At 46.4% G+C, this 14,374-nt stretch overlaps 1 protein-coding gene across 3 annotated transcripts; it reads left to right on the top strand.

The window, feature by feature from the left end:
- Nucleotides 1–619: 619 nt before the first annotated feature.
- Nucleotides 620–6,479, top strand: LRATD2 (LRAT domain containing 2). 3 transcript variants are annotated; one of them, XM_019801261.2, is made up of 2 exons: nt 620–1,011; nt 1,607–6,479. In XM_019801261.2, the coding sequence occupies exon 2, from the start codon at nt 1,703–1,705 to the stop codon at nt 2,642–2,644; it is 942 nt and encodes a 313-aa protein (XP_019656820.2). In that variant the 5' UTR covers nt 620–1,011; nt 1,607–1,702; the 3' UTR covers nt 2,645–6,479. The 3 variants fall into 3 exon arrangements, with proteins under 3 accessions (XP_019656820.2, XP_034524500.1, XP_034524501.1); XM_034668609.1 differs by having other exon boundaries at nt 620–1,064; XM_034668610.1 differs by having other exon boundaries at nt 620–1,078.
- The last annotated feature ends 7,895 nt before the right edge of the window (nt 6,480–14,374 follow it).

Here is a 14,374-nt window from a genome sequence, read left to right as displayed (position 1 = left end):
CCTGGAAGCAAGCCAGCAACTAAGTCTTCGTTCTGTTTTATACTGTTTCCTTTCTGTGAACTTTTTTCCCAACCGGAAAGTTTCACAGCACTCATTCTAGAAACAACTCTAAACTGAAACGCTTCTCGAGCTGCCCCAGTAAAAAATTCTTTTCTGTGACCTTTAGCAAGAAATACATTCTAGGAAAGAAAAGAAAGAAGCAAACGTCTGTTTGCTATCTAATGACTACTCCTCTCTCTCCAGGTCTCTGGGAAAGAAGAGGCCAAGGGGAAACACAACAAACACCAAAACTCTTATTCCCTCTCTCATCTCTACACTGGCAGGTGGCGTCTGCCTTCCAATATCTCTTTAAAGCCGTCAGCTCGGAAAAATACGAACTGAGCAAGCAGCGAAGACCCCCACAGCAAGCCCTTGCTCTAAAAAGGCAAGCGGGATTCCCAGCGGCCAGCGAAGACACTAGCGAACAGCGTCAGCCAGCCCGCCCATTGATTACTTACCAGCTGGATTTAAACCCGCTCCGACGCGGGGGCGTGGCCTGGGCGGAGCCTCACGGCCTGGGTGGGCGGGGCGGGGCGGGGATCCCGGAGGCTATGCGCCGTGTGGGAAAGACCTGGTCTCTGGGAGCAAGCGTCTGTCTCTTTAAATGCCAGGGGCTGCGCTCCCGCCCGGGGAGCCCGGAGCCGGATCTACAATCCCGTCCCTCCCGCTCCGGCGCTTGTTGCTCGCCGTGTCCGAGCTGGAGCTGCCGCCGTTGGGCAGCTAGGCTGCTTCCTTCTCCGCCTTCTAGCACCCCACCTCCCCCGAGAGCAGGTTGAGGGGGAGCAGCAGCCCCAGCAGGAGGGAGGGGTGCGGTGTAAACAGGCATTGCTCACCCCTTCAAGTCTTGGGGCGCTACGTAGCCGTGGGGGCAAGACATGCGTCGCTCCCCCCTGCCCAGCCTCGCTGCCACCCGCTCCTGGAGAGGAGGAATTGCGGATCCCACACCTGCAAACTCACCCTAGAAGTCTCAAGGTGCGGCTGGGGGGAGGGAGGGCCAATTCCCCAAGGCCTCCACCTCTCTGCGGGTGAGTTTTCGCAGGTAACCCGAACCAAAGGGCGATCGAGCGCGCGGGGGAGGGGCGGGCGAGACCGGAGGAGAAAGCGCCGCAGGTGAGCCAGGTAGGGTGGCTCACCTGCCCGGGCAGAGCTGCAGGATCCTCGCCGGTTTCCCCGAGGATGGAGGCTTGGGGGCCGTCTCAGGGGCTAAGTTAGGGCCCTGCGGTGAAAGGAGGGTTAAGAAAAGGGGCATGGAGTAAAGTTTCTCTTCTTTACCCCCTCTTGCCTGGGCTTGGCAGGTAGGGCGCGGGCGGAAGCGGTAGGAGCTGCTGATGCAATGGGCGTTTGCCCGGGCGAGGTGAAGTGCTGGGGGCGGGGTAGAGCTAGAGTTGCCTGGCCTCCGGCGACCGTGATCCTAGAGGTGGAGAAATGAGGGTAGGCTCACCGCATCCGAGCTTCCCCGTAAAATGGCTCCAGGTGCTCGGCCCCCAGCCCTTCCTCCTTCTCTAAAGAAATCGTCGTTTTCATGGAGGGGCTCCTACATGGCTTCCTTGCTTTCCTCTCCCAACAGGTGGTCTCCACCCCTGTCCGGGGACCCGTGCCAATGACCCTAGTGGTGGTTTCGCTTTCTCCCCTCTCGGCTGTGTGAACGTGTATCCGCAGCGTGATGGGTAACCAGGTGGAAAAACTGACCCACCTAAGTTACAAGGAAGTTCCCACGGCCGACCCGACCGGCGTGGACCGGGACGACGGGCCCCGCATCGGGGTCTCCTACATCTTCTCCAACGACGACGAGGACGTGGAGCCGCAGCCGCCGCCCCAGGGGCCGGATGGTGGCGGCGGCGAAGGCTTGCCCGACGGCGGGGACGGGCCTCCGCTGCCGCCGCCACAGCCCTATGACCCGCGGCTGCACGAGGTGGAGTGTTCCGTGTTCTACCGCGACGAGTGCATCTACCAGAAGAGCTTCGCGCCGGGCTCCGCGGCGCTGAGCACCTACACGCCCGAGAACCTGCTCAACAAGTGCAGGCCTGGCGATCTGGTGGAGTTCGTGTCGCAGGCGCAGTACCCGCACTGGGCTGTATACGTGGGCAACTTCCAGGTGGTGCACTTGCACCGGCTGGAGGTGAGCAACAGCTTCCTGACCGACGCGAGCCAGGGCCGGCGCGGCCGCGTGGTGAACGACCTGTACCGCTACAAGCCGCTGAGCCCTGGCGCCGTGGTGCGGAACGCGCTGGCACACGTGGGCGCCAAGGAGCGCGAGCTGAGCTGGCGCAACTCGGAGAGCTTCGCCGCCTGGTGCCGCTACGGCAAGCGCGAGTTCAAGATTGGCGGCGAGCTGCGCATCGGCAAGCAGCCCTACCGGCTGCAGATCCAGCTCTCGGCGCAGCGCAGCCACACGCTCGAGTTTCAGAGCCTGGAGGACCTGATCATGGAGAAGCGGCGCAACGACCAGATCGGGCGCGCGGCGGTGCTGCAGGAGCTCGCCACTCACTTGCACCCTGCGGAGCCGGACGAGGGCGACAGCGACCCTGCGCGGACTACGCCGCCTCCCGGGCGCCCCCCTGCGCCCGGCCGGGAGGACGAGGCCCGCGAGGCGGCGGTGCACTGAGGGGCGAGCTGAGTGCAGAGTCCTGAGAGGGAGCCTTTCCCAGCCGCCGCCGCCCCCTCCCCCTCCTCTCACTCCCTCCTCCAGCACCTTCCGGGCCCCATCTGGGCTCCTGCGCCATTTGGAAAAAAGGGGAGTTGGCGAAGGGCGCTGCCAGCTGTGGCTTGGGCTTGTTATCTTGGACAGAGGAGGAAGAGGGAGCAGGTAGGAGCACTTTGGCCGGGGGCACTTCCTGCGCGCCCCGCTGGATCTGTCTTCCTTTCTGAGGTGGGCCAAACGGTGGACTTGCCTGATACTTAAGCCTTGCTGGACCCGGGTCCAAAATCTACCCTTCTTACACACTCGGGGGTGGAGGAAAGTTCGGAGGACCAGTGGCTGCCATTGCCTCCTCCCCGCTTCCCCTGGGCCTCCCCTGCGCTTGGAGGGTGCCCTGTACTGAGGCCTGAGAGGGTTTGTGGCGGCGCCCTGCCTGCACGCTGAGCCGCAGATCTGCTACCCCCACCCGTAGGGGTGTGTGTGGGATGTGGGAGGCGGCGTGGTACTTCAGGGGATTCCTGCGGTATAAGTCCGAAGAGACCAGGCCCGGGTCTGGGAGCCACGGGCCACACAAGCAGCCCCCTGTGAAGTGTAATATATAGTTGTGTAAACTTGGGCTACAAAACAAAGACTTTGCTACCTCCCCTCCCCACCCCCAGGTAGTTCATCTTCCGGAGCTGGCTTCTGGCGGAGTCTCCGGCTCCCTCCTGCTCCAGCCACCGCTTCCCAGGTTCCAAGTAAATCATTGTCGTGGGCCGGCTAGGGGAAGGATTCAATTATGATTCTGTTATGCTGCCTTTGTTTCTAGCCTGCTTTTGTAGGCACTTGGAGCCACGTTATCAAAGGAGGGAATAGCCCTTTGTGTCTCTGATCTAATTAAACCTGCTCAGATGTGTTCATCCGCAGGTCACACAGGGGTTGGCTGGTGCCACCCCATAAAGTATCCATTACAGAAGCAGTCAGATGGGGGTTGCCCTGCAGAAATTAGTTTATTTCCCACTCATCACGTAACCGCCTTCCTGAACAGTGAAGGTAACCTTTTGTAAACTGTAAGGCTTTGGTGGTGGGCCTGTGGGGTTTTTTTTTGGGGGGGGGTTGGTTTTTGGTGGGGTTTTTTTTGTTGTTGTTGTTGGTTTGTTTGTTTGTTTGTTTTGGGTTTTTTGTCTCCTCATGGTCCCATCCCCCTCACTCACTTTTGTTCTGCGGGTGATAAAATCTTAGGCTTGGGTTTATTCAGTGATAAGGTGTGTGTTCTGCCAGCCACACCTGATGCAGTTTAATCAAGAGGCGAAGTCTTGTTATGTTGCAGCAGGCTCTTTGTTCCTTGGAGAAACCCCGACAGAGTGATTTCTCAATGAAGGGGGTGACAGCCATCACAAATAAAATGCCACTTGGTGTAGTCAGCACCGAACCTGGTGATAGTCCTAAGGCACAGGTTGGTGGTTGTGAGATCTGCCAGCAGCAGGCTGGCGCCTACTCTAAGGATCTGCCGCTGATCCTGTTTGCTGTACTGTGGGGCTTCTAGAAATCTTCACAGCCCGTCTCTTGTATTCACGTGAGCACTTGGATGACCCGTGCCCTTGATTTCACAGTGCTGCTTTGCTGCAGATTGGCATTGCTAATGCCATCTCAAAAGTTGAGTGAAGTTTTCCTTTCTCTTGGGAGTCATTTTAGATGATACTGAACAAGTCCTTTTGTGAAGGAATTCTTAGAGCTGGAATGGAATCCTGTTTGAACACCCTATAGAGCTGTGGCCATCCTTGGGCCTTCTCCCTAGGGATTTCTAACTCATGGCAACAAGACTTGAAGGATTTCCTTGTATACATTTTTCAAACTTGGAAGTTGATGCCATAATTTTTAAAAGCCTAGACCGTCATAGCACCTCAATGTGAAATAATTTAATTTTAGGAGCATTAGCTATGTTCCCTGTTCCCACAAGGATCACCAAGCAGGTTCTATCCCTTTGCTAAAGATGAACCACACGCAGTCCTAGTCTGGGACTTTGGAGAGATGTCAGTCACCTGTGGGAAATGTAGATCTAGTTTTCATGTGTTATGATCTCCCAGCTTCGTGTTTATATTCTCTTGTTCATGGAAAAGCCAAGCAAGGTAAAAGACGTTTAGGAGAGCCTCACATATCTAACAGGTTTGGGTTTTTTTTTTTAATGCTTAACACGGTAGTTGAAGAAAGACCAGTGTGCAGACAGCAAGAGGGGAGAAGAACAGAACAGCACTGTCTAGCAGCTCTGGGCTGGCTAGCCAGCTAGCTTTTCCACTCCTCTCTCTCTGTCGACCTCCTTTGCTCTCCTTTGGAAAGTGAATGTCATTGGTCACATGGAGGTACAGCAGTGACTGTCTGTTGTCACAAAGGAACTGTTTTTTGTGGAAAGTTTCCACTTGAAGGAAGAACTCGTAAAATCCACACCAGTCGTAGTATTCTGCCTCGGGGAAGAGGTTTTTGAAAATGAACTAGAAAAGGAAATCCATCCACTCCAGAGACTGCTTTCTCATGTCCTGCAAGCATTTTTACTGACTACCAGAGGTGTGAAGTATGTAATACGAAGAATGATTCCATTGGAAGTTTCTTAGGGCTCTCTAAGGCTCTGAAGTAAAGCACCAACCAACCTTGAAGGCTCCAAGAAAGGGGAGTCCCTCAACGCATCTCTTTCCTCAAGGTGGCAGTGTTGCGGATAACTGAGATTTCAGCGTCCAGGCTATGGCTACATCTGGCACTTTAAAAAATATATATATATATATTTAATAATTTTTGTTTCTCCTTGGGAATAAGACTTTACAACTATTTTGTACTGTGAATTATGTATGTTCTTTGAAAGAAATCTTGATTCTAACATTCTTCAGAAGCTGTGGCAGGGATAAGCAGGACCCCGGACTGGAACACATACTAATACTAAAAGTAATGAAACAAATTCTATTTTCTTATTTGAGCAAATATTTTATTGAGACTGCTTGTGTATGTCAAAGAAGCCCACAACGTCCGCTACACAACTTTTTGTATCGAAAGAACTTGTACCTTTTGTAGCTTTTATTCCACATGTAATTTAAAATGAATTTATAGTACTAAAATGCCTATAGCAGAAGACTTGACACAAGACCTTTAAGGAAATTTTTAGTTTTTATGAAAAATGACACTTCAGTGGTTAACCTTCTCATGTCTTCGGTGCTTCTGGCCCTAAGAGCACCACTAGACAACACGACAACCACGTGGAAACATATTTTTGGAAGCAAAACTTTACTTTTATACAACATATGCTATGGAGAGTGAAGAAAAATTAATGACTACTTGTTTTCTATTTTTTTTTTCTTAACAAAATGGAATCCACTGTGTCAAAGACTCTTGATATTATGTGATTGTCTAACCATTTTTTAAAAAAATAAATTAGAATAAAATCTATGATCATGGTCATCGAATGGTTTTGTTTGGAAAGTTACATTTTATTTGTGAAATTTTTTTTTTTAATCACAGTAACTACAGACTTGACTGGTTTGTTCAAGTATTCACTATATTTTGTTCTTAGCTATAATTCTTGTGACCTATGGAGAATTACATTGACTAACATGGTAAATTCTATGTATATTTTATTTCCTCGTGAATTGTGTAAACTGTATTTTTGTTGAAGAATGTATGTTAAATCAATGTTACGTTCTCATACCACTTCTTGAGAAGGAAGTTCCGATTTGAAATTGTATCATTTCCTTCAAAATGAAGGGCAGTGTTTAGTTAAATAAAAGATTGATGACATCTTTTGAACCACTTCCTCCTCACTGTCTTATTAAAATAAAACCTGTCCAGTCCTTTTGAAAAATGCTATAAAGGTTTCCAATAAGCCATCTATTAGTGCTAACTGAATTTCTGGTTTTTTTCCACTTGTATACCTCTTTGTGCCATATGCGGTTCAAAAATCAAGCTGCAAGTTTTATATCAGTGTGTGTCATCTTTACATTGCTCAGTAAACATTTTGATGAATTCAGTTAGTGACAGCCTTCCCTGCATTAGCTCTGTGAGAATTAATCACCCATTGCTCCTAGGCCCTCAGTGTTCGTGAAAAATGTCTCATACACATAAATTTTCAGTGCACATTGATTTTCAGAATCAATGCAAGCGTTGCTGATCACCGCGCTCCCATATCGGAATCTACACTGGGGTGTTTTGGTTTTAAGATCAGTTGTGTCTTGGGTGATTTTGGTGTCAGACAAAGGGAACGCGCTCACTGGGTAATTGAATTACAGAAAACGGACAAATATGGCCACATGGCACTGTTGGCATAATGAGGGATGCAGATGTGGCATTTGGGACTGGTGTTTGGAAAGCCACCAGCACTCCTTCAGCCAGCAGCTGAAGCCACTGCCCCGTCCTGTGAGGCTCAAGGCCCTGGTCTTTGTCAATAGGCTCTTAAGAGAATTTTAAATAGAAAGAACCTGGAATGGGATGCCGAAGGTGATTGGGAGTTCGGCAAGCAGGGAAGCCATTTATCCCTAGAGTGGGAGTCCTTAATTTATCATGATTCTTGCACAAGAAAGTAAAGGGAGGGAGCCTTATACAGAATGTGCATTTATTCTTGGGTGATCTTGGTGTAGGCTGCTGTTCCCATTTCTTCTAAGTGGACTGAGCTTGCTTAATGTAGGAAAATGACATGTTTGGTAGCGTTTAAAAGGATCTGCAAAATGAGCAGACCCAGAATATGTGCAGAAGGGCTTTTATTTCCTTTTACTGAATTAACTGGGGAAGCTGCTTATTGAACAAATACAGCCATTTTATCTGCAGAGTATATGCAAGAATGATTGGTGTGTATTTGCAATCACAGCAAGATACTACTAGGTATTTATGAAGGACCAGAGAAGGCTGAGCTGTAGCTTAGGTATTAGAACATACAGAGATTACAAGCAAACCCATTGAGAGTCCCTGCCCCAGAGTTTGTTTCTCAGGGGAAATCAATTTCACTCCTCTGTAGAGGACAGATGATAATAGAGGTGGCCCTCAAAAGTGCCGGTGGTTGGTAGGCCTTCAAATAAAACAGATGGGCCTAGGTTTAATTGGAGTACTCCCATGGGAGAATTAGACCAAAATTCTGAAGGTACAGATAGTGGCAAAAAGGATGTAACTAATAAAATTAATATTCACGAAGTGCTTAGCTGGGCGGCTTCTAAATTCCCAGTGCCTAAGATAAAAAGACCAGAGCCATAGTTTCTGTCCTCAGTGTCACATGCTAACAGGTAAGGCAGGTCACTACTTGCCAAAAAAGGAATTCACGATAAGGAGTTGAATTGCGGTAGATGGAAACCTACAGGGTGTGCAGGAGAGGATCTCTCCATCAGTGAGTTGGTGAGGGCTTCCCTGAGGAAGCATTTATGCTCAACCCTGGAAGAGGTAGAGGAGAAAGTTGGGTGCTTCAGAGTGGGCACAGCTTACATTAATTCAGGGAGGAATGCTGGGGAGTGAATGAAACCATGGAGTGCCCTCAGCCTTTGCTTCGTAACTCCAGTAGGACCTGGCACAGAGACCTTCACTCCACATTGGAGTGAGTGACTGAATCTGGGGGTGGCTTTGCCAGAGTGGAAAGCCCTCTCGTCATCTCAAGGGGGTGCCACCCCTATGGTTTGAAGAGGGTGAGGCAGCAGTGGTTTTAGGATGGATGGAACAGGGGGAGCAAGGGAGTGACCCTGGCCTGCCTCTCCCAGAACCCCATTGCCAGCCAGGTTTTGAAGTACAGTGTGAGTTCAGGCCTTTGCCTGTTGCAATCGAGAGAAGTGGCACAGACCAGGCTGGAGGCAAGCAGAGGGAAAGCAGCATGAGTCTGACAGCCTTCATGCCATGGTCTTGGAGTCACGATTGCAGAAGACATTATTTTGTTCAATTGGCCAACACAGACCACTGCTAGAATATAGACTTTGGTCCCTTGTCAAGGGTGGCCATCAATGACTCAAAAGATGAGCTTTGCTACTTTTTTGGGGGACACTTGTACAACAATGTATTTAACTACCAAGGTTTGATGACCTTGATAGTGCATTCATTTTAACCTCATAACTGAGGATTCTCAGCAGTTAGGCTAAACTGGAGATAGAGGGTCTGACCCAGGCACAAAGAGCTGAGTAGTGGTTAAGTCTTCACAGTCAAACTCCCTGGGTTTCTCTACTCTGGGCTCTGCTTACTGTTAAGCTGGTCACCTTGGGAGAAGTTACATACTTGCTTGGAAGCTTTATTTTATCTTCTGTACAATGTGATTTATGACATAGGTCAAAATCACTGAACTCTCTTGAATTTCAGTTGTACTTGCAAAATAATATATAATGTATGTAAGAATATAATCAGACTAAAATAACATCTACTTAAAATGGTTCTTGTGAGCACAGAATGAAACAATGCACATAAAGCCCAGATCAATAGCTATTATGATTGGCTAGAGAGGATCTAGGGTATTATAGGTATTCAAAAGCCTTTTTCAAAATGAAGTTTCTGCCTGGGAGAGAGAGGTCTTCCCTTTAGTTCTGGAGATTTCTTAGCTAGCTACAAGAAGCTGATAAGATAAATAACTCTCGTTAGTACTTCCAGTGGGTAGCCACTGCTAGAGAGTTTGAAATGTTTCTTGGGGGGGTGCCTGGGTGGCTTAGTTAAGCACCTGCCTTCGGCTCAGGTCATGATCCCAGGGTCCTGGGATCAAGCCCCACATCTGGCTCCCCGCTCAGCAGAAAGCCTGCTTCTCCCTCTCCCACTCTCCCTGCTGGTGTTCCCTCTCTCTGTGTCTCAGTCTGTTCAAAAAAATGAATAAAATCTTAAAAAAAAAAAAAAACAAATGCTTCTTGGGCTTTGATCTTTAGTAGATGAACTATTTAACTTGTTTATAATATTTTATTCAACAAATATTTCCTAAGAACTTTTAAGGTACTAGGTGGTGAAGAGCCAAGGGGGAATTAGAAGTGATAGATAATATTAACACTGAAGAGGTCACCTTGCCCTCCCGCCTTGTGTTAATCATCACAATGGCCTTTCTGGACAGCTGCTGATAGCTTTGTTTTATAGTTGAGGACATAGGTTTAGAGAAATGAAGCTATTTGTCCCTGGTCACAAAGCTAATAAGCCACAGTATCTAGCCTGGAATGAGAATGCTGGGCTCCAAAGCCCCAGGCTAGGATTTCTCCCTGGAAAGATCATCTGGCCACTCCTACCTTTGGCTGCCCCTCCCTTCCCCATACTGGAGGAGAATACAGAGAACCTTACTCTGCTCCAGTATTTGGCAGGCAGAGTTATCTGAGGGGCGGGTAGGTTTTCACTCTTGTTGCCACAACTCCAGAGGCAGTGACCCTTGAGGCAAAAAGAGGCAGAAAGAGGAGAAGCAACTCCGTATTATGAGCAACAATAATAAGCCTTGGGTGAATGTTGACCATTCCCTAATTACCTCCGCCCTTGGGTGGCTGAGCATTGTGACAATCCCTACTCAAACTGCCCCTCTTCTGTCTGTGCTTTTGTCACTCCCCTTACCCCTTCAGGCTGCGTTCAGCTCGCTTGGTCGGCTCCAGCCCCTGACCTGCTGTGTGACATCAGGCAAGTTAGTAACTTCTTTAAGTCTCCTTGACTTATATAAAAAATTGCATCTATTAGGACTGTCTAGTCCATAGGGCTGTTCTTTGGCTTATGAGATAATGTAAATCAAGTGCATCATGGAGCACTAAATTGTGGCATGGGGGCCATATGGGCTCTGCTACAAATGGTGTGGCTGCAATATGATATATGACCTTGAGCAAGTCCCTTTACCAACTAGGACCCTGAATCTAAAATTTCTGTGTGGGGAGTACCCAACTCCAGCAGGGGTCCATGACAAGATTCCAAGCGCAATTTTATCCTTTGAGATGGTTCTAGAAGTTGCTAGTTGCTATACTTAATTATAACCAATTAATACTAATTAATACTTACCCCTAATACTAATTAATACTTATTCCTTGGCTATAGCCCTAAACCTCATTCATGTAAAAGATTAATATGTAAACGTAAAAAAGTAATAGTAAGATGATTGAATTTCAGGGAGTGCTTTTATTGTGAAAAGTAAGGACTATACACACTCAAAAATTTTTTGAACTGGCAAATTTTGTCACAATCTTTAATATTAGAAACCAAATCTGGGCCATGGATGAGGCAAAAGGTGATGATAAGAGTAAATTAATGTGTATCTTCTTTGGAAATGGTATTTCCTCTGGAAAAAGTATTTCATTGTTTTTTTGTTGTTCTGTTTTTAAGTGTTTAATTTTGCTTTTCAAACACTGATTTTCTTTTTCTTTCTTTCTTTCTTTCTTTCTTTCTTTCTTTCTTTCTTTCTTTCTTTCTTTCTTTCTTTCTTCTCTTTTTTTTTCTTAATACTAGGGTACATTTCTCTTTGCTACCTGGCTGTACTGTTGGCCAATACATCAAAGCCCATGGAGAGAATTCTCTTGTATCACAATGGATATGCATGATTTATTCTACTTTATTCTAATGGGGTCTATTTCTTTTTATATTTCAGTAAGAACAAGGTTGTTCATAAAGCATTAAACGGTGGCAGTTCTTTGTGCTGACATCTATTTTAGTATTTAAAAAAAAGTTAATAGACTTTATTTTTTTAGAGCAGTTTTAGGTTCACAGCCAAATTGAGTGGAAAGCGCAGATTCCCACATACCCTTTCCCAACCACACAGCCTCCCCTAGGGTCAGCATGCGTGTCAGTGTGGCACGTTGTCACACTGGACGAAACAACCCTGACACATCGTTATGAACCATAGTTACATTAGGTTTCACTCTTTGTGTTGTGCCTTCTATCCTTTCGAAAAATGGATCCACCATTATAGTATCACAGAATAGTTGTACGCCGGACACATCTCCTTCTTCATTTCTTTCTCTCCCAAGCTAGGAAATGGACTATTTTCAGCTGTTCTTATCAAAACTTAAGAGGCACTTCTCTGCAGGGCCCTTCTGTTTTCTTTGCCATTCCGAATGATGTGTCTGGCTAGAATTGTGTTCAATCATTCTTTAAGTATGTATTGACGCCGACCAGACAATGTGCTACCCACTGGGGCCAGAAAGAGAACTATTGTGCAGTCTCTGTGCTCCAGGGGCCTACCCACATTCTGCTGAGCAAGACAGGCACAGAGTAAGTGCAAAACCTCTGATGAAGTTGTGTTGTTGGAGAACTGGCAGGCTCCAGGCATTAGGGTAACACCGGTGAGGGCTGGAGGTGTTGGCAGCTAACCCCACGTGGTGGGGATGGGAAGGGTCCAGAATAGCCTTCCCAGGCAAAGTTAAGCAGATAGGAGGAGGTCTTATCAGAGGAAGATTCTAAAGTAATCCTGCTTCCAACTCATCAGCCCTTTATTTTGGGAACAAAACACACATCTGTCTCTGTATGTGGCTGGTGGCGGAGAGGGGGGGACCTGAGAACAGCTACTATAAATTGCTTAGTAATTCCTTTTTTTTTTTTTCTTTTTCATAGTGCTGATACAGATCTCAGCCAACTAGGGCACATTATCGAAAACTCTGAAAGGATAATTTCACTGCATTAAAAGTGTTCTGTTCTCTTTAGCACCATCATCCAGCTGACTTCAGGCATAGCCAAGCAGCTCCAATACGTTGGGATTGAGGCTGCTTCCTCTGTGTTTGAGGGAGCCTAGAGGCACTGTGGAAAGCATTGCCTGCCATTGGAGTCAGGGCCAGGTTGTCAGCTCCACACCTCCCTTTCTGTGTTGCTGGGCCAGATGCCCTCGCCTGGCTTGGGAGGCCATGGTGTATTCATTTGTAAAGCAGGAATGATGTGTCACCTACCATGCAGGGTTTTGGAGTTGGTGATATACATAATCACTCAGAAGTAGTCCTGGCAGGAAGTTACCTGCTCAGGGATTGGTTGCTATGACTAGTATGACTAGCCATTTCCCCTTTTTCACTTTTGCCCTGTGTTCATGAATCCCCAAAATCTCACAGGTCAATTGCAGATTGGAGCAGATTAAGCCAAAGAAACTTAACCAAGTTAAGATGGCCAGAGATGATGTGACATTTGGTTTTGTAATGGTTAAAAACTCTCTGGCTCCAGGCATTTGGAGAAAAATCATAAATATATGTACACACACACACACACACACACACACAAACAAGCTAACTGCATCATTTCATCTGAATCTTTAGTTTCTCCCCAACCTGACAACTAGGAGGTGAAACTCAGGCATTGATACCATCCTATCATCTTAAAGCTCTAACTGTTTTATTACCTCCTGGTTAGTGCCTCTCTCTGCCTGCTCTTTCAGCCTATGAATATTTTTTATTAATATAATTTTATTACTTTTTTCTTACAGTTCAAAAATAATATATGCTTAAAAGAAGTTCAAATACCAACGTGTATAAAGTAAAAGAAAGGACATTTTCCATTGCCTTCTTTCACCTTGTTCCACCTGTAACCAAGGGTTATCAATATTAGGTGTGCTGTGTATTCCTTCTAGATTTTTTTCTGTGAACATTCAGACATGCTTAGCTGCATGTATTTTTCCCAGTGTTTTTAAATTAGATCATGCTACCCATATTACTGTGACACTCCTTTTTTTTACTCATTAATAAACCCAGACCTTCTTCATATTATTACAGAAAGTGTCTAGAACATTCTTTTTAAACAGTTGTTTAGTACTTAATAGTAAAAAGCTTCTGTTTCTTATTTATGCGTTTTTTTAATTGAGGCTCATTTCAACTGTGTCCAGTTTTTCCTAATTATAAATGATACCACACTTTATACCTGTTTTTGGCATGTATAAGAGTTTTTCTAAAGGCTATAGTCATTGAAGTGAAATTTCTGGATTAATGACTAAGCAAAATTTAGAGGTTTTTTTTCTTTTTAATTTTTTTTTGAGGGGGAGGGGTGAAGAGGGCAGAGGGAGAAAGAGAATCTCAAGCAGGCTCTATGCCTAGTGCAGAGCCCCACCGGGGCTCAATCTCACTACCCTGAGATTATGACCGAAATCAAGAGTAGGTTGCTTAACCAACTGAGCCACCTAGGCACCCCTGCAAAATTTAGATTTTGATAGGAATGACTCTGTGACCCTCTCTAAAAGATTGTGCCAATTACAGTGAAGTTGTTTGAAAATATTTGCTTACTTATAGGTGAAAAATAGTTACGTTGTTGTTTGCATTTCTGTGGGAGTTTTATTTTTACCACTTGACCTAGTCTCATTGGTATCTCCAAGAATTCAAATCAGTGGTTTACTAGGTTTATTCTATTCCAAGCATTCTAATTCTCTCCAAAGCACTTGGTTATGGGGTCAGCCTGGGAAATTCTCGAGTCCAATCTGTGAACTTGAGTGAACAGTAGAAAGGTAACAGTAAAAGGTATCCAAAATTACCCTTCTTTTAAAAATGTTGATCAGAGTGTGTGACATGCTGGTTTACACCCTTTAGTGGCTTCCAGTGGGCTTAGAATGAGATCTAAGTTCTTTACCGTGGCCTGTTGGCCTGCACAATCTGGCCTCTGCTTAATGCTGCCAACTTCAGTTCTTATCACTCCCTCTTACAGCTATATTCCAGCCTTACAGGCCTATTTTTTTCCCCCTAAACACACCAATGTTTTTCCTTCTTGCTTTAGAGAAGCATTTTCAGACACTGACTACTGACCCACAATAAGAAATGAACTGTGTATCACAACTAAATGCCTACATATTTGTATGTGTGTGTATATATGTGG

This window comes from Ailuropoda melanoleuca, chromosome 9, assembly GCF_002007445.2.
Source record: "Ailuropoda melanoleuca isolate Jingjing chromosome 9, ASM200744v2, whole genome shotgun sequence".
In the NCBI taxonomy this organism is placed as follows: domain Eukaryota; kingdom Metazoa; phylum Chordata; class Mammalia; order Carnivora; family Ursidae; genus Ailuropoda; species Ailuropoda melanoleuca.
This window is presented reverse-complemented; position numbering and strand designations above follow the sequence as displayed.